This window comes from Mustelus asterias, chromosome 4 (genome assembly GCF_964213995.1).
Source record: "Mustelus asterias chromosome 4, sMusAst1.hap1.1, whole genome shotgun sequence".
NCBI classification, from domain to species: Eukaryota; Metazoa; Chordata; class Chondrichthyes; order Carcharhiniformes; family Triakidae; genus Mustelus; species Mustelus asterias.
Window position 1 is genome coordinate 109,065,334 of NC_135804.1, and position 19,449 is coordinate 109,084,782.

Genomic DNA, 19,449 nt, shown 5'->3' on the forward strand with positions numbered 1-19,449 from the left:
AAGATTGCATCTTGATGAGGATGAGCTAATTTGTTTAAATAAAAACTATAGTATTAATAAGTTAAATTGTATATGAATCTGGGTCAGCCACAGATATTTGCCTGGGTTCAGTCACTCCCTCAAACAATCTGCTTTAACAGTAGTTGATTACCACTGTTCTGTAGTTGATGCCATGACAATGGGACCAAGATTGTAGCAATGAAACCCTCCTATAATCTGCACTAGATTGCTGTGCCTTAAATATGTGCACTTGTGTCCTCCTTTAATCTCTGCAAAGGCAGACAGAGTTAATAACAAGCTCGATGTTGATAGCTGTTTTATTCCATGGTGGACCAAAAGATTCAGGACATTGATGAAATTTACTTGATAAAATCAGTACAATTTTTGTTTACATTCTCTTAAAAAAATAAAGATTCTCTTTGTGGGGAATCTCATCATATAAAAGGATAACCTCTCCCTCTACTTCTTGCCCTACCAACTAGGGAGCCCATACTTCCCTCCCCATATATTTTCTAGCATGATGATTCCTGGTGTTTGGTATTGATTCTTAAAAGTCTCTGGACTTTTGTCACCGGACAAGGTCATTGGACTGCTAATTTTGCACTGCTTTCCACCATTGTGCTGCCAAAATACAGGCATAATTTGATCCAATATACATTATTCTTTTTACATCTTTTTAAAGCAAGTCTGGAAAGATGGATATTTTCTCTGCGCACCTCTTGCTGAATTTGGTGTACCAATTCCTTAGCCTTCTGACTATCTTTGCTCGAGTCTGCTAAAACAGCACAACATTTCTGCTCTTTTATCAAGTTTTTGATCTTTTCTTCAGTTTGAATCATGTTGAAATACCTTTTGGAAAAGACATACATTAAGTTTTTTTATCTTAAGATGTACTAATTATTAACTCAAGACATCCCCAAAGTATTTCACAGTTAGTAAAATACTTTCTTAAGTGTAGTTACTGTTGCAATATACAAAACATAAGGCCACCAAATTGTGCATAGCAAAGTTCTCCAAACAGTAATAAGATAAATGGCCAATTAATCTGTTTGATTATGTTTATCAGGGGATTTCTATTGTCTTATACCAGGAGCATTTCCCTGAACTTCTTCAGCCAGTATCATGGAATCTTTTCTGTTTGCCTAAACAATCAGACAGGGCATTAATTTATTTAACTTCCCATCCACAAGATAGCATCTCTGACAATGTAGCACTCCCTCAGTATTCTGCTGAAGTATTAACCTATATTATGTGCTGTTGGAGTGAGACATGAAGCCATGGGCGGGTATTTTACGTGTGACATGCATGCACAGTGGGCAGGACCGGAAGCGGCCACGTTTCCCGATTCTGTACTCGATCAATAAAGGAACATTATAACATTATGCTGGCTGGCCACTTAAGTGTCGGCCAGCATGAAACGCGCCCGGAGAGGATCTGTGAGGTCAGTGGGACCAGAAACATGATGGACACCAAATCCAATGGCAGCCTGGTGGGATGATTAAAGGTGGTTGCCAAGGCCGCCAAAAGCAGAGAAAGCAGAGGGAACCTACACCATGGAGGCAGCAGCACCAAGGTGAGAAGGTACTTCAGATGGGCAGCAAGCCCCCCTATTCTCAGGTGACTGTCCACACACTCTTGTGGAGGCAGTGATTGCCAGGAGGGACATCCTGATACAGGAGGAGGCCACCCCGCCTCACCAAGAAGGCCTGGGTAGTGGTGGCAGCTGAGGTTAGTGGGAACGACTTGGTCTTACATACGTGGATACAGTGCTAGAAAAGGGTCAATGATCCTCTGCATGCAGCAAGGTTCAGTGTGGAGAACTGAGGAAGGGTACCCATTCTTAGTTACACCCATGGGTGTAGGAATAAGGGAGTCTCAGAACACATTTTTTCCCATGGAGAAAAGATCAGAAGCCCTGGATCCATCAAAGGGTCAGGCGTGCTAAAAGCTGGGAACATCCCTATGGTTCACAGGAGTGAAGATGGATGGGGGAAGTGTGGCATAATGCTGGAGGTGGGGGGGTTGAGTACTGAATGAAGCTTTGTATTTACAGGAGAAACATAGCCATAACAACACCAAGAGATCTGTCACTGGTGGTGGGGTGGTGAACCTTCAATCCTTACCATGTACTAGGAATCCTAGAGCTCAAACACGAGCAAGGAAGAAAGTCCTCAGGTCACAGAGAGGCTGGAGTCTCTGAGGAAGGTTAAGAATGATGTGGAGATGCCGGCGTTGGACTGGGGTAAGCACAGTAAGAAGTCTCACAACACCAGGTTAAAGTCCAACAGGTTTATTTGGTAGCAAATACCATAAGCTTTCGGAGCAATGCTCCTTCGTCAGATGGAGTGGTCTCTGTTCTCAAACAGGGCACAGACACAGAAATCAAATTACAGAATACTGATTAGAATGCAAATCTCTACAGCCAGCCAGCTCTTAAATGTACAGACAATGTGGGTGGAGGGAGCATTCAACACAGGTTAAAGAGATGTGTATTGTCTCCAGACAGTACAGCTTGTGAAATTGTGCAAGTCTAGGCAAGCTGTGGGGGTTACTGATAATGTGACATAAATCCAACATCCCGGTTTAGACCGTCCTCATGTGTGCGGAACTTGGCTATCAGTTTCTGCTCAGTGACTCTGCGCTGTCGTGTGTCGTGAAGGCCGCCTTGGAGAACACTTACCTGAAGATCCAAGGCTGAATGCCCGTGACTGCTGAAGTGCTCCCCCACAGGAAGAGAACAGTCTTGCCTGGTGATTGTCGAGTGGTGTTCATTCATCCGTTGTCGTAGCGTCTGCATGGTTTCCCCAATGTACCATGCCTCGGGACATCCTTTCTTGCAGCATATCAGGTAGACAACGTTGGCCGAGTTGCAAGAGTAGGTACCGTGTACCTGGTAGATGGTGTTCTCACGTGAGATGATGGCATCCGTGTTGATGATCCGGTACGTCTTGCAGAGGTTGCTGTGGCAGGGTTGTGTGGTGTCGTGGTCACTGTTCTCCCGAAGGCTGGGTAGTTTGCTGCGGACAATGGTCTGTTTGAGGTTGCGTGGTTGTTTGAAGGCAAGAAGTGGGGGTGTGGGGATGGCCTTGGATGTCTCGGCACTCTACACCAGCATCCCCCACGATGATGGCATTGCTGCAACGGCCTCAGTACTCAATGCCGTCAACTGCCAGTTTCCAGATGCAATTTTACAACTCATCCGCTTCATCCTGGATCACAATATCTTCACCTTCAACAACCAGTTCTTCATCCAGACACACGGAACAGCCATGGGGACAAAATTCGCACCTCAATATGCCAACATCTTCATGCACAGGATCGAACAAGACTTCTTCACCGCACAGGACCTTCAACCGATGCTATACACTAGATACATCGATGACATTTTCTTCCTTTGGAGTCATGGTGAGCAATCACTGAAACAACTATATGATGACATCAACAAGTTCCATCCCACCATCAGACTCACCATGGACTACTCTCCGGAATCGGTTGCATTCTTGGACACACGCATCTCCATTAAGGACGGTCACCTCAGCACCTCACTGTACCGCAAGCCCACGGATAACCTCATGATGCTCCACTTCTCCAGCTTCCACCCTAAACATGTAAAAGAAGCCATCCCCTACGGACAAGCCTTCCGAATACACAGGATCTGCTCGGATGAGGAGGATCGCAACAGACACCTCCAGACGCTGAAAGATGCCCTCATAAGAACAGGATATGGCGCTCGACTCATCAATCAACAGTTCCGACGCGCCACAGCGAAAAACCACACCGACCTCCTCAGAAGACAAACACGGGACACGGTGGACAGAGTACCCTTCGTCATCCAGTACTTCCCCGGAGCGGAGAAGCTACGGCATCTCCTCCGGAGCCTTCAACATGTCATTGATGAAGACGAACATCTCGCCAAGGCCATCCCCACACCCCCACTTCTTGCCTTCAAACAACCACGCAACCTCAAACAGACCATTGTCCGCGGCAAACTACCCAGCCTTCGGGAGAACAGTGACCACGACACCACACAACCCTGCCACAGCAACCTCTGCAAGACGTGCCGGATCATCAACACGGATGCCATCATCTCACGTGAGAACACCATCTACCAGGTACACGGTACCTACTCTTGCAACTCGGCCAACGTTGTCTACCTGATACGCTGCAAGAAAGGATGTCCCGAGGCATGGTACATTGGGGAAACCATGCAGACGCTACGACAACGGATGAATGAACACCGCTCGACAATCACCAGGCAAGACTGTTCTCTTCCTGTGGGGGAGCACTTCAGCAGTCACGGGCATTCAGCCTTGGATCTTCAGGTAAGCGTTCTCCAAGGCGGCCTTCACGACACACGACAGCGCAGAGTCACTGAGCAGAAACTGATAGCCAAGTTCCACACACATGAGGACGGTCTAAACCGGGATGTTGGATTTATGTCACATTATCAGTAACCCCCACAGCTTGCCTGGACTTGCACAATTTCACAAGCTGTACTGTCTGGAGACAATACACATCTCTTTAACCTGTGTTGAATGCTCCCTCCACCCACATTGTCTGTACATTTAAGAGCTGGCTGGCTGTAGAGATTTGCATTCTAATCAGTATTCTGTAATTTGATTTCTGTGTCTGTGCCCTGTTTGAGAACAGAGACCACTCCATCTGACGAAGGAGCATTGCTCCGAAAGCTTATGGTATTTGCTACCAAATAAACCTGTTGGACTTTAACCTGGTGTTGTGAGACTTCTTACGAAGGTTAAGAAGGCAGAGACAGACTGAGAATAAAAATAATATAGGAGGATTGTCTCATCCCTCAGCCGGTAGCTTGTTAGAATAATTTAAAAGTCAATGAAACCTATTATCAGATGCCAGCTGGCATCAGAAACATGGCACCTGGAGGAAGTCTCACAGTGGAAGAGTGGTGGCCAGGATCTTCAGGATGCTCTCAGGCCTCACAGCCTACCTGGTCACAGCTTTGATTTTAGGTTGTCCTTTGGAAGGGCTCCGACTGCAGAATGGGAGCCTGCTCACTGTGGCCAAGTTTTACGGTAAACATTTTAAAAGTTGCTCAGAGGCACCACAAGTTGGAGGTGCACTCTGTCACCCTTATCTGCAACGGCCTCTTATTGGCCTCTCTCATCATCCTTAATTGGACAGCAAGTGTACCTCTGGCCACTAATTCACCTGCTCAGGGAAAACCAGTGCTTATGCCTGCTCATGATGTGGGCCCCCATTTGACCCTGACTTAGAGGTCCTCACCCAAATATCCTGACTTGTAGGTTATGATATCAATTAATTTAATGACTTTACAGTTAACAGATACAGTGCAGGACTGGAGACAGAAATGCTTTAATTACTGGGTGCTGTATTTATCCTAAGTGGATTGCCACATCAAATTGATATTCGACAGTTGCAAAAAATTGAAGTCATTTAGCAAAGGCCCCGTCCAGTCTGTTCCCAGATCTTTTGATGCCAAGTGGATATAGAAATTGAATCTTTCTTCGGTTTTCTTACGTGGCCTTTTATCCTGCTGCTATACATTGTAAGAAAAGATATTCCTATTTTAACAAGTTTCTGCCAACGATAAACATGCATATTATGGGTATATATGCTTGAATGGAATCCACATTTCAGATTTAGAAGCCGAGATTTTCTGATCAGCACGATTTTGAATAGATTATCGCCAATGCTACAATAACACCAAATTGAAAATTTAGACTAGAATTTCTAACACGCAGCTTCAGTTGTTATTCCTTGTCTTTTAAATTTTTGAACAGATTTTCTTTCACCTTCAAACACTGGGTATGAACCGAGCCCAGATGAATGCCTTGTGATAGTGGATATTATTTTGAGCCAATCTCACCCCAATTGTTGCCGGACCAACCCACAACACAAAATTGCCTTGAGTCAATGTAAAGTGACTTAATTCAGATGGCAAATAAGTTCTAATAATAGCCAAGCCTGGTTGCGCCCTCACTGTGTGGAGACACAGGTAAGTGCCGCAGAGAATCAGTAAGAGCAAATTAAGAATGAGAACCTTAAGAGTGAGAAACTTCCCTTCCTAACCCAGGATGGCGCTGGAGCGAGGCGACATTCTGCAAACTGTGCCCAGCATACCTTCTAATTCTATCTTTTACTCTCATTCTATGCTTCTCAAACTTCATTCTAACTTTTTTAAACTCTCTGCACCCTAGCTATGACTGTAACACTAGATACTGCACTCTCTCGTTTCCTTCTCTATGAACGGTATGCTCTGTCTGTATAGTGTGCAAGAAACAATACTTTTCACTGTATGCTAATACATGTGACAATAATAAATCAAATCAAATTAAAAGTTGCAGTGCTTCTTTGGCATTAACTTCTTAAACCTAGGAGTTCGACTCAGAGAATTACACCAACATTAACAGCAAAAAATTAACGATCATTTTTTTTGATAACTATAATAACAATTTGCAGCTTTGGCAATCTCCTTATTTGGTTCTGCACCATTTTTGGGATTTAGGGAAGGAATTAGAAAACATGAGACTTTGGAGAAATGGGCTTGGTTACCAGTGGTGGGGTATGGAGACCTGGGTTGGTTTCACAAAAGACAGTCAATGGAATAGAAAGTTTGGAGAGGCATCAATTGTACTGCTAAAGAGTGATAGGGGCTGGCAAAAAACAAAAAGGATGATACTGAACTAATATACGTCACTGAGGACGAACGAGTCAGAATTGATGTTGGAAAGGATATGGATGACAAAATTTTGGATGAGGTTACATAAGTTTACAGGTTGAATGAGGGGATCATTAAAACAAACAGTCAGTTCTAGAAGTGACAAGCATGCATGAGGACAACAGCAGCAGAAGGGTTGAAGTAGAAGCAGAGAGGGAAACACTTGGCCAATGCTAGGTCAGAAAGAGAGTCCCGACCCACACTAGCATGCAGTGAGACCAGTTTGGTGATTTCCCTGGAGTACAACCTCGTTGTTGGCCAATCAAAGTTGCTGAATTGGCTCCAGATGCTTTTGGTCCAACTAGAAAGCCAGCAACTCCAAAGCCTCAGCAATGTCACCAGAAGTTGCTGCAACAGGCAGAAGACCTCAAGCTTTGAAGAGCTGTTAAATTAAAAAAATGGGTCATACCGAGAGGCAGAAGACCCTGTCAATTGGAGGGGAAAGCCTTCCGGGGGAATCGCTGGGGCCGTGAGGCTTCCCAGTCCGTGGCCCTTCTGTATGGTACAGTAGGGATCTATGGCACCCCAGACCATCGTGGACAGGCTGCATCCAAGAGAGTGGCAGGAGGTACATCACCGTCAGCAAAGTTTTGGGGCTCCATTTAATGGCAGCTATCTTGCTTCCATCTGCAAGAGATGATGAGAATGCAGTCTCAGAACTTTGGTGAGATTAGATGCAATCATCTGCTTCACTTTATTTTTGATGGCTGAACGAGCTGATTCTGGAATCATAAAGTCTGCCACAAGTGCTACACACAAGTTGCCCCTTGCCTGTTGTTTTGGATGATCTTTGCTGACATCTTATTTGCAGAGCTGGCATTGCTTTCGAACTTCAGATCACAGGTTGTCATGGCAGCAACTTTGCCCACAGCTGATGTTTCCATTTGCATCAGTTTTCAGCTAGAGTTTCCCACTTATCCTGATTACTTCTGATGGTTTCATGTCAAGGAAGTCAAGAGTTATAGTGCGCAGACAGGAAAGTAGAGTTGAGGCCATGATCTATTGAATGGCGGAGCAGGCAAATTTGCCTGCTCCTGCTCTTAATTCTTGTGGTCTGTGTTTTCTTGGGGGTGTTTTGACATATCCTTGAATCAGAGCTATGGAGGCCAAGCTTGTCTCTTAGTAGGGCCTACCTCCCCATATAGCATATCTTGGAAGCAAAGAGTTGGGATAAATGGGTCTTCTTCCAATTGGCAGGTAGTGACTAGTGGGGTACCGCGGGGATCTGTGCTAGGATCCCAACTGTTCACATTATATATTAATGATTTGGAAGAGGGAACTAAATGTATTATCTCCAGATTTTGTAGATGATATAAAGTTGGGTGGAAGGGCGATCTGTGAGGGGGATGCAGAGTTGCTTCAGCGTTATTTGGACAGGCTGAGTGAGTGGGCATATGCATGGCAGATGCAGTACAATGTGGATAAATGTGAGGTTATCCACTTCGGCAGCAATAATAGGAAGGCAGATTATTATTTGAGTGGGTATAAATTGAGAGCGGTGGATACTCAGAGAGATCTTGGTGTCCTCATGCATCAGTTGTTGAAAGTAAGCACGCAGGTACAGCAGGCAGTAAAGGCGGCAAATGGTATGTTGGCCTTCATAGCGAGAGGATTTGAGTGGAGGGAGATATTTTACTGCAATTGTATCAGGTGTTAGTGAGGCCACACCTAGAGTATTGTGCGCAGTTTTGGTGTCCTTATCTGAGGAAGGATATCCTTGTTATAGAGGTTTACCAGGCTAATTCCTGGGATGGCAGGTCTGTCATATGAGGAGAGACTAGTCAGTTAGGATTATATTCACTGGAGTTTAGAAAAGTGAGAGAGGGTCTCATAGAAACTTATAAAATTCTAACAGGGTTAGACAGGATAGATTCAGACTGGTGGGAGAGTCCAGAATTGGGGTCATAGTTTGAGGATGAGGTAAACCTTTTAGAATAGATGTAGGAGAAATTTATCCACCCATAGAGTGGTGAATCTGTGGAATTCACTACCACAGAAAGTATTTGAGGCCAAGAAGAAATTGGATTTGGCTCCGAGGGGATCAAGGGATATGGGAGGAAAGGTGGGATCAGCCATGATCAAAATGAATGTCAAAGAGGCTTGAAGGCTGAATGGCCTACACCTGCTTCTAGTTTCTATGTTCTTAGATCCTTGAGATGGAGCCACCTTTATTCCTGTGCACATGTCCAATGTAGCAAAGCCTTATTCATGTGATTAACACTAGGTTGTTCAGTGCATTTGCCCTTGAAAGGACTGCTTCATTGGTGAATCTGACTTTCAATGTGATGCTGAGGATGTGTCATAGGTTGAGCCATTTTTCTTTGCATATGTAAGTTGTCAGGACACTGCTGCCATACAGCAATGGCCTTGTAAATAAATATCTCAGGTCCTGTGCCAACAGGGTGCTTAATTATGCAAATCAGCTTTTCACCTTCATGGAACAAGCAGCCAATCTGTAACTCAACCTGCCACTCAGATTTCCCCTGCAGTGGGCAGGATAATATTGGCAAGTGTTCAAACAGCATTTCATGCTATTTTACAAGCCCCTGCCTTGATTCAGCCATGATGTGGAGATGCCGGCGTTGGACTGGGGTGAACACAGTAAGAAGTCTCACAACACCAAAAACTTTAACCTGGTGTTGTGAGACTTCTTACTTGATTCATCCACCCAGGGGATGGTAAAATTCAGCCAAATGTTAGAGAGGGGAAAATAGGTAGTCCTCATGATGGAGAGCATATGGCATTTTAAATTCAGTTCAGGGTGAAAAAGACACCATAGACTACTCACCCACCACCTCCCTCCATCCTCCCACATTTTTAAAATGTAACCATTCACTGAATGTGGCTGTCGCTGGCTCGGCCAACATTTATTACCCATCAACCACCAGATCCAAACGCTGGGCACTGAGTGACATTCTTTCCTCAAATAAATCAAGACTAATTGAATCACACCCACACAGTGGTAATATTTTGAAATCTTTTCCAATTCGATGTTTCCTGGCCTCCACTTGAAAATTTCCATGCCTTTGCTCCCCACAATCTCAGTCCCCGTCATCAACCATTTCTGTCTGTGCTTCCACTCCTTCCTCAGCTCCTCCTTCTGTCTATGACATCCTCATCTGCAATTCAAGTCCCCTTCCTCAATCGTCTTTCACTCCCATTTGTTCATCACATGAATCAGTAATTTAAAGAATGTTAAATATTACCTCAAAAAAAAAGAGGATTTTTATCTACCTAAGTACTAGATACAGTACAATCCCATCAACCCCTCACCAACAGTTCTGCACTTCAAATGAATAGGGTAGTTGGAGTCCACATGTCGCAGAAATTAAGCTTATTCTGAATGCTTCTAAGAATATTCTGCGGTCAAAGAAACTATGCAAGTTATCTTACCTGTCCCTCAGAGCCTTTTTGCTTATATTTTTCTTGGATTCATTTGAGAGCCATTCTTGTAGGTCAGAAAGGTTTACCCCCTGCGCAACACCTTGATCTTGAAGACAAAGCAATTGCTTTGCAAGTAGTCGCTTGTGAATCAAAACAAATGTAGTTATTTTCTATTCTCCAGCAAGTTCACAAAACAACTTTGGTTCAAAAACATTTTTTAAACTCACCTGTTCTTGTGCATATTTCCTTTCAAAGTCTATTTTGATACTGGTTAGGTACTGTCTGTACTGATTAAATTCCTTCAGGGTACATATGATCTGAAAAAGAGCAGAAAGAATTCACTAAATGCAAATGAGTTTTTCAATCATAATGGAATATAGCTTATCATTAGTTAAGAAACTGCAAATAACATTGGCTATCATTCTGTCATTCCTGAGGACCATTTATGAGAAATAGGATTAGGATCAAAGAAAACAGTGTTAGCGTATAATGTTGTATAATCATGGCAGCTTCAATTGTTGACCATTCAAATATAAATTCTAATAACATTTTCCTTATTTTTTATATATTCAGGCTTTGATGGGGGTATGATATTTTTCCAAAATAAAGAGGGGATTTTCACAGTAACTTCATTGCAGTGTTAATATAAGCGTACTTGTGACACTAATAACTAAACTTCAAACTTCAAAGGGTCTTTCACACAGTCTGTGCTTTGAAATTTGAATGATATCTATTTGTGCCATGACATGCTTGGTTCTGCATTTGTTCACTTTTATTCCATCCCCCTGATTATACCAACAAACTAGGCTGTTGATTTCCACACTATTAAGAACTTAGAAGTTGTCATATCTTTAAAAGGAAATTTAGAAAATTTAAACAATATAGAACTGTTTCCAATTCAGTTGTTTGTACAAACATGGCATTTAAACAATAACAAAAGCATTTCTGGGAAATGCAAATCAATAAAATTAATGGCACCGTGACCTACAAATATAATTATCTCATACTGTGTATGCTTTGTCTTGGCTTCCTGTCATTTTCTAGAACATGTCAACTGTGAATCAGAAGAGGAAATCTTAAGGAGACTTTCTCAATGTGAGGTGAAGTACTGCTGGTATTAATTCAAAAGAAACACTAACAGCTATGCATTCAATAAGTTATAGTTTGAGGCTGTGCTTTTTTGCATAAAAGCTTTTAAGGGAATCAGATGAATTACATTTGTGGTAGAGTGGAGTATATGTTGGATGCATATTTCCATTATTTGCATGCTATTTATACAGTACCTGTTCTAATGTGGGTAAACCTCTTTTATGTTTCTTCCACCACTACAAACAAAACATCATAGCACCGGCAGGGAACTGATGGATCAGTTCTTGGTCATTTTACATTCACACTCATTCCACTTTGTAAAACTAGTGTGGGAAGGATGGAAGATCCTGGCATTGGGGAGCCCATATGTTAGCAGATTGCAGGGTAGATTCCATTCCCAGCCAAGTGCCCCCAAGTTCAGATCAAGTAAGGAATAGGTTATCCCACAAAGTGAAAGCATTCAAAAGGCTACTGCTTGTAGTTAAAGGGCATGTCCCACTGAACAGCAACAAATTAAAAAATATGGGGAAAACAGTGGTGTTTCATAATGTCACTGAAACAATCATCCAAAGGCTCAGGCTAATGCTCTGGGAACTAGAATTCAAATCCCACCAGTTTAGCAGGTGGAATTTAAATTCCATTTAGAAGTCTGAAATTAGAACCATAGAAAAGTTGCAGCACAGACAGAGGGTATTCAGCCCATCATGTCTGCACCAGCTGAAAGAAATTAACTACATGTTCTAAGCCCATCTTCCAGCACATTGCAGGTTACAGCACTTCAGGTGCAGATCCAAGTACCTTTTCAATGAGCTGAATGTTTCTGCCTCAACCAGTAATCCAGGTAGCAAATTTCAGACAGCTCCTATCCTCTGGGTGAAAGGGTTTTTCCAATATCCTCTCTAAGCCTTCTACCAATCATCTTATATCTGTGGCCCCTAGTAATTGACTGCTCCTCGAGGGAAAACAAGTCATTTTTGGCTACTCTATCTAAGCCCCTCATAATTTTGTGCACCTCAAGCAGCCTTCTCTGTTCAGGACAGTCTACCTAATCTTTCCTAATAGCTGCAATTTTCAAGCCCTGGCAACATTCTTGTAAATCTCCTCTGTACTCTCTCCAGCACAGTTATGTCCTTCCTCTAATATCATGACCAGAGCTTAAAGTTTTAAAGTTTATTTATTAGTGGCACTAGTAGGCTTACATTAACACTGCAAGTTACTGTGAAAATCCCCCAGTTGCCACACTCCGGCATCTGTACACTGAGGGAGAATTCAGCATGGCCATTGCATCTACTCAGCATTTTGTTTGTCCTCCCCAGATGTATTATCTCACACTTCTCCAGATTGAATTCTAAGTGTCACTCTTCCTCCCAAACCAGCCAAAACCATTGATATCATCCACAACTATCCTCTTCATTATCAACTACATGGGTGATTTTTGTGTTACCTGTAAATTTTCCAGTCACGCCTCCTGCAGTCAAATCCAAATCATCAATATATACAACGCTGCAGGATGAACCAAACGCTGGGTTAAGGCGCCCGATACCGACACTCATCAGACCCCACAAATGTTGTTGATTGATGTAGACAGCAGGACGGTGGCCATGGAAGTTGGAATCCGCTAAGGAGTATGTAACAACTCACCTGCCAAATCAAACTAGCCCGGAAACTGGAACGTCAGGCCCATGCCCGGCCATTGCCAGCAATGCAGAGCCCACAGGGTCTAGGCTGTGACGGGTAGGAGGGTTGATGCGGTGAACATGGAAGCCCAAGGTGCGGGCCCGGGTGGAGCTGTCACAGATGCAGATCTTGGTGGTAGTAGCAAATATTTAAACGAGAACTTTGAAGGCTGAAAACAGCAGTTAACCATGGGTCAATCAGTCCTAAGAGATAGGTGAATGCCATTCCGAGGGGACAGGCGATGGCCACCGTTGTCCTTAGCTGATCGAAAGTTCAGATCCCCGAATCCGGAGCGGCAAAGACGGGCGCCTCACCGCGTCCAGTGTGGTTTATTCTATCAGTTTAAAAAAGTAATGATTTGCTATAATAATTTCATAGAATCCCTACAGTACAGAAGGAGGCCATTCGGTCCATCGAGTCTGTACCGACCACATCCCACCCAGGCCCAATTCTCATAACTCCATACATTTACCCTGCTAATTCCGCTGGCACTAGGGGCAATTTAGTATGGCCAATCATGCTAACCCGCGCATCTTTGGACTGTAGGAGGAAACCGGAGCGCCCGGAGGAAACCCACTCAGACACGTGAGAAAGTGCAAACTCCGCACAGACAGTGACCCAAGGCCAGAATTGAACCTGGGTCCCTGGCGCTGTGAGACAGCAGTGCTTACCACTGTGCCACCGTGCCAGGTCATGCAAGCCTTTATTGTTCCAACCAATATTTATCTCCCAACACAGCTTCTGCACAACAGGGTCTCCCAAGCAGCAATGAATGTTTTATACTACTTGTTCCCATTATCCCATCTTCCTGTTCAAAGTCAAATATAAAAGCAAATAATTGACACACCGCCTGTAACATGTTACACAATGAAAATTTTCAAATCTGTCACTTTGCCATAAGGCACGTTTGGAAAAATAAATTAGGATTCAAAATTAGGATGACATTATCAGCATTTAATTACCTTGTTGTTTTCTGTGATAAGCCCCTGATTTTTTAACTTTTTCAGTATGTCTTTACGTCTGTAGTAGCCATTCAAATAAGGATCATGAAGGCTTTGGTAGTTGAGTTTTAACAGATGCAAATTGGGGTCTGTGAGGTTGAACTCACTAGATGGCTGGTGAAGCTGAAATGAAGACATTTTTAGGAGTTATGCATCATCATGAACGCAAAACCCTTTAACTTTAATTCAGGGAAACAAAACATTCTGAAAAAGCGGGTGGTGAAGTCAAGTCATGATAAACACCTCAGTTTGGAGATATACCCATGCCATCCGGCTGCCGTAGGGGGAGAAACTCAAACAGAAGCCCACTGAAGTGTGGGATGCCAATTTTAACATTTTTCACTGCATTTCACTGAAAAAGAACAGCTGCTGTTTGAGATGCAGAGGCAAAAAAACTACTGATGTGTGGAAGCAAGTGAATAATTTCCATTAACAACCAAGTGGGATGCTTACGGGAGTTCACTTTCTGTCCAGAAGGAAGGAAACAGAACAATAAGGGTTCTTGGTGATTTAAGGAATGGAGAGTCATTAAGATGTGCCTTGCTGGTGATAATCACATCCAGAAAACTCAGACTGAATGGATCGATTGTTGAAGGACACTGGACATTTTGACCTTGTGCAGCAGGGAGAAGTGAATCTGCTGGAGAGTTGGGAGTGTCTGTACGGTTATTCCTGTAATGCTACATATCTGCAAGTAAAAGTGTTTTGAAAGATGTATTTTGATTGCATTAGTTGATGCGAAAATACCTTTTTAAAATTTGATTTATTAGCTGCCTGTTGTTGGGAAAACCATATCTTCACAAACTGTATTTTTCTTTTAAAATATGGAAACTCATAGTATTATTTATTTTTAAAGATTATATGTTCACCTTGGACTGCCAACAAGCTTGCCTTTTCTAAGAAATCACATGATATTAGTTACCTTATCAGTGTGGTACATTTGAACTGCAATTAGTTTAACTGATAGGGAAAAAACTGGTTTAAAAAAAAGGCTAATGATTTACTGCAAATTGCCAAACAAAGGAGCTTTAAGTTTTGAACCTGTTGTTTGAACTTAGCTATGGGAAATAAGCCAAGAAGGTTGCCCTGACTTGCATGAAATTCCGTGTGTGGTTATCAATTTGTCAGAGAATCCTCATCTGGGTGAAACTTGTGGATATAACTTTGAAAGCCCAAAAAGCTGAGAATTGAACAAACTCTGTCTATATTCTCCTCCACGCCAAAGCTCCATTGGTGGGAACCTCAATACATCTACTGCAACCAGATGTCTTCATATGAGGGAGCTACAGATCAAGAGTGTCGAAAAGTTGTGAACTTTATTCTTCGTTTATAAAGCCCATCCTCCAAAGTCAATCTCTGCAGAGACCCAATCTGTTTGTCGTGTGCATGTGCGTGTGTGTCTGCGGTATTTTTAAAAAGGGGCTAGTTACACTTTTGAAGTACATTTGCATGTTAACCAGTTCTTACAACTTGTTTGAAAAGAAATTGTTTTATAATAAATCAATCATTCTGAGTTTATTGAAAGCAGCCTGGTTAAAGTCTCTTTTATTAAGGGTCTATCAGTGGTGAAGGTAATTAAGTGGCTATTTTAGTGAGTGAATTAAACTTTTAAACAGATAGTGTGAAATGGTGAAATTTTGTTCTTCAGTTCTTTTGGAAGTTATTGGTCTCTGTGAGACCAATAACAACATCTGAGACAATTCATTTTCTGAGGTACAAAACAAAGTGCAAAATGCCTTATTTTGAGATGTGTCTGTGTGATCAAATAGAATTCAGTGAAATTATGATCTTCTTGCGATTACAACTGCAGACAAAGCTGAGCTATTTAAGGCTAGATGAGACAGGTTGTGATGGGAGTTGCTGCCATGAGGATGTAAAGCAATGTAGACCATAGGATGTTTCTGAGTGTTTTACCAACATGGAGATGGAGAGGCAACATTATAAAACAGAAAATCATCAAATACCCCCAGCATCTTCCTTGGCGTTTTACCAAAACAATCATAGATCTTCCAGAAAGAACAAACCAGCAGGAGAAACAAGGGGAAGATATTTAGACATTAATGCAGCTTGTGCTGAAAGCTAATTAAATGATTGTTATGCAACCAATACTAAGCGTACCGTTCAGTGGCTGTATGATTGGGCAGGAGGTGCAGAATTGCAGAATCGTGAGACTAGCATTAATTAAAGTTAGCCTGCACTATTAAAACCAGTCTACACAGTTAAGGAGATGAATTTTATCTGGAGCATGTGCTGGATGTCATCCTCAAGATGATTTTGACTTGGGGAATGCTCAATAATAACAAAACAATGTAACAAGTGGCTTCCATGGTTTTCTCACATTGCACTGGAGGCCTTGGTGCAAGAAACTGAGAGCAAGGGAGATATCATCTACACAACAGGGACCTAGTGACCCTCCAAAAAAATTCTGAGAAGGCAATGGAATCAAATAGCTATGGTAGTCAATGCCAGTTGTCAGGATGCACTACCATAAAACATTCAATGGCATTACACAAGTGATCAAGGTTAATAAATGTCATAAATGGCATCACACAAAAGTGTTCAAGATTAATAAATTTATCTTCAAATGCCATATCCAAACAACTTAGCTTGTCTGCCACTGATTAGGTTTGCAAGTTCTGTGAATATGAATTAGATTTTTACTTCTTAGCTTACCTTTTCACCCAGGGTTGTTGTGTACAGCAAAACTCCACTACCTGGAAGTAAGGGTAGCTTGGCCCCTAGTGGCAAATTCAAAAGTTCTTTTGATCCTGCCCCTATGATTGCTTTACTGCTCATACACTGTAGATCAAAAAAGTACATTTGAGTTGATTTATTTCTGGATAAGGCGAAGTTGTGCTTTGGAACTTTACACATAAAATCCACAGAATCCACAGTATCCCAATTATTATAAACCAGAGGTGTCACTATGTTATAGCTTCCTTATGTCTGCTTCACAGTGGCACAGTGGTTAGCACTGCTACCTCACAGATCCAAGGACCTGAGTTTGATTCCCAACTTGGCTCACTCTCTTTGTGGAGTTTGCACATTCTCCCCATGTCTGCGTGGGTTTCCTCCCACAGTCCAAAGATGTGCCGATTAGATTGATTGGACAATGCTAAATTAACCCTTAATGTCCCGAGATGTGATACATTAGAGGGATTCTAACTAAGGTAAGGGTAGCTAAGCGGGGATAGGGCCTGGGTGGGATTGTTGTCGGTGCAGACTCGAGGGACTGAATGGTCTCCTTCTGCACTGTAGAGTTTCTATGAATTCATAAACAACACAATCATGAGCTGCTCATACGATCATCCTAAGAGATGCACTTCCACTAGTGTTGTACTGATATTAACAGTTACCTTTGGATTTCTTTAGTATTACATTGACATAGTGTTATCACACTGAGACATTTGAAAGTGCTTCTCACAATATTACTTTTAGAAATAATTATTTTCTGCTCATGGACTATGAAGTGTTTGGGATCTATTCTTTCAAAGGCAATGACTGATGTGCAAATACAGCTTGCCATTCTCAAACCAGCAACAACATAACTGATAAGTCAATCATCAGTGTTTTGGTTGAGTAAAGAGTGTTGGCCAAGACATTATTGTTACTCTTGGCTCTTCTTCAATAGCATCGTGGGATGGTAATTGCATTTCTGATTCACTGAAATTGGCAGGTGCAGCCTCAATTTCACATTTTACCCAAAGAATGACATTTCCAAAAATGCAGCCTTTCTTAGCACTGAACTTGTGGAATAATTAATGGATACAAAAGTCCAGACAGGGTAATTTCATTATAAAGCACTTACTAGATTCTAAAAAGTCATACTATCAGTTTAGTAATGTTCAGCCTGTGTCCATTGTTACAAATATAAAGTTTATAAGGTTTTCATGTTTTGGGATTGTCTATTTAAAATAAAATAGAGGAATGTTCTGAATTCAGCCCAACAACAAGCCCGCGTGGCATGGTTGTTAAAGGTTAAATTGGGGATCAGGTTTTTCTACTGGAAAGAAGGTACAAGATGTTCGCACAATTGCAAGGACACTGTGCTAACTGCGGGTAGACTATTAGTCTCCGAGTTTCATAGGGAGGTGTTGGGAATGTTAAGTTTTTATAAATAGTTATATTTTAAACTGTCTATTTAATTCCAAGATAGGGGCCAGAGGATAGCTAATTAGCAATTCTACCTGAATGCAAGGGCCATGTGATCCATGCTACAATGTAGCAGAGCTTTAGTGGAAAAGAGGTCAGAGCAAGCCATTATCGCATTGGCTTACAGGGGTTTTAAAAATATCACTGAACCTGAGTGAAACACTAAAAGCAAAACACTGTGGGTGCTAGAAATCTGAAATAAAAACAGAAAGTGCTTGACTGAGTTAACATTTTGAGTCCATATGACGCTTTTTCACCTACATCTTAAGCAGAGAAAATTCAATCTTTATCATTCACCATACAGGATTGCAGGTAGGAGCTCACACTTAGGTTGAAGTTATCAACTTCATGAGGATTTAAACAAGGCTAGAAGATTCACCTAGCAATGGTTAGAGAGAGGAATCTTCAGAATAACTGTCACCTTGAAAGTCAGTTCAGGATTGGAAGTTATCCGGCTGGGAAAGGGAAAAGGAAGCAGGTCAGCAGGACCGGAGAATAGCTTTGAACTGGTTCCAGGAGAATAAAGTATCTACTTAAGGGACAAAATAAAAAGTATAACTGTAGTGATGGTTTTCGGTTGTTTTAAAAGTTAAAGGAAGCTTTTTTGTAGTTTAAAGCCTAAGCTATCGACTGAATAGTGACTAGATATTGTTGCTTTTGATTTGTTTATTACAGTAAAAGTCTTCAAACTTCAAATCTTGTCTCAAGAGCTGTTGACCTCTGCTAAATTTGGTACAAATTTGCCTATTTAGTTGGCCATATTAAGGAATCTTTGAAGTTCGGTTATGTTCTTAGGGTTCCGATCAGATGTGATTTCAGGGGTTTGTACTATGTGATCTAGAAATTTGATCATAGGTTTGACAAACTCACATTTTTCATTTAATACTAGGCCTGCAACCCGTAAGACTCTCAGCACAACTCTGACTCTGCAATTGTGCTATTCTCTCATGGAGTCAGGTATAAGTATGTCATCCATATGGCATAATTAGACCATCCATGCCTTCTACAGTATGAAGCATAACTCCAGGAAACTTCTGGAGTGGCCACTGTCCCAGGCAGCACTCTATTGAAACAATAATGACTGAATGGCATTACATATATGGTCATCAATCTGCATTCTTTGTTCAAAGTCAACTACCAAAATCGATTGTTTACATCAAATTTGATAAATAAAGTACTCTTGGCTAGTCTGACAAAGCTGTCATCCACTGAGGTCATTGGGTGAATCTCAATTCCACTGATTTGTTTAGTTGAGTTAAACCCATGCAGATTCTTATGCAACTCTTTGGCTTTGGAACTATAACCATTCCTGAACACCATTTTGTGGGCACACCAGTGAGACAACCCGTTCTGCTGCATCATTTCAATTTCACCCCTGACTTTATCTAAGAATGGATGAGGTACGTCTTTTGGTGTAAAAAGGCAAATTGG

At 42.0% G+C, this 19,449-nt stretch overlaps 1 protein-coding gene across 1 annotated transcript in view; it reads right to left on the minus strand.

Moving 5' to 3' along the window:
• The window catches only part of LOC144492372 (fibrous sheath-interacting protein 2-like), a 42,466-nt gene that overhangs the window by 18,857 nt on the left and 4,160 nt on the right, over positions 1-19,449 (minus strand). Inside the window, exons 2-6 of the mRNA XM_078210370.1 lie at positions 16,540-16,665; positions 13,828-13,989; positions 10,327-10,416; positions 10,109-10,239; positions 717-849 (exon numbers count right to left, since the gene is read on the minus strand). Coding sequence (XP_078066496.1) covers positions 717-849; positions 10,109-10,239; positions 10,327-10,416; positions 13,828-13,989; positions 16,540-16,665 — 642 coding nt within the window. The remainder of the gene's footprint in view (positions 1-716; positions 850-10,108; positions 10,240-10,326; positions 10,417-13,827; positions 13,990-16,539; positions 16,666-19,449) is intronic.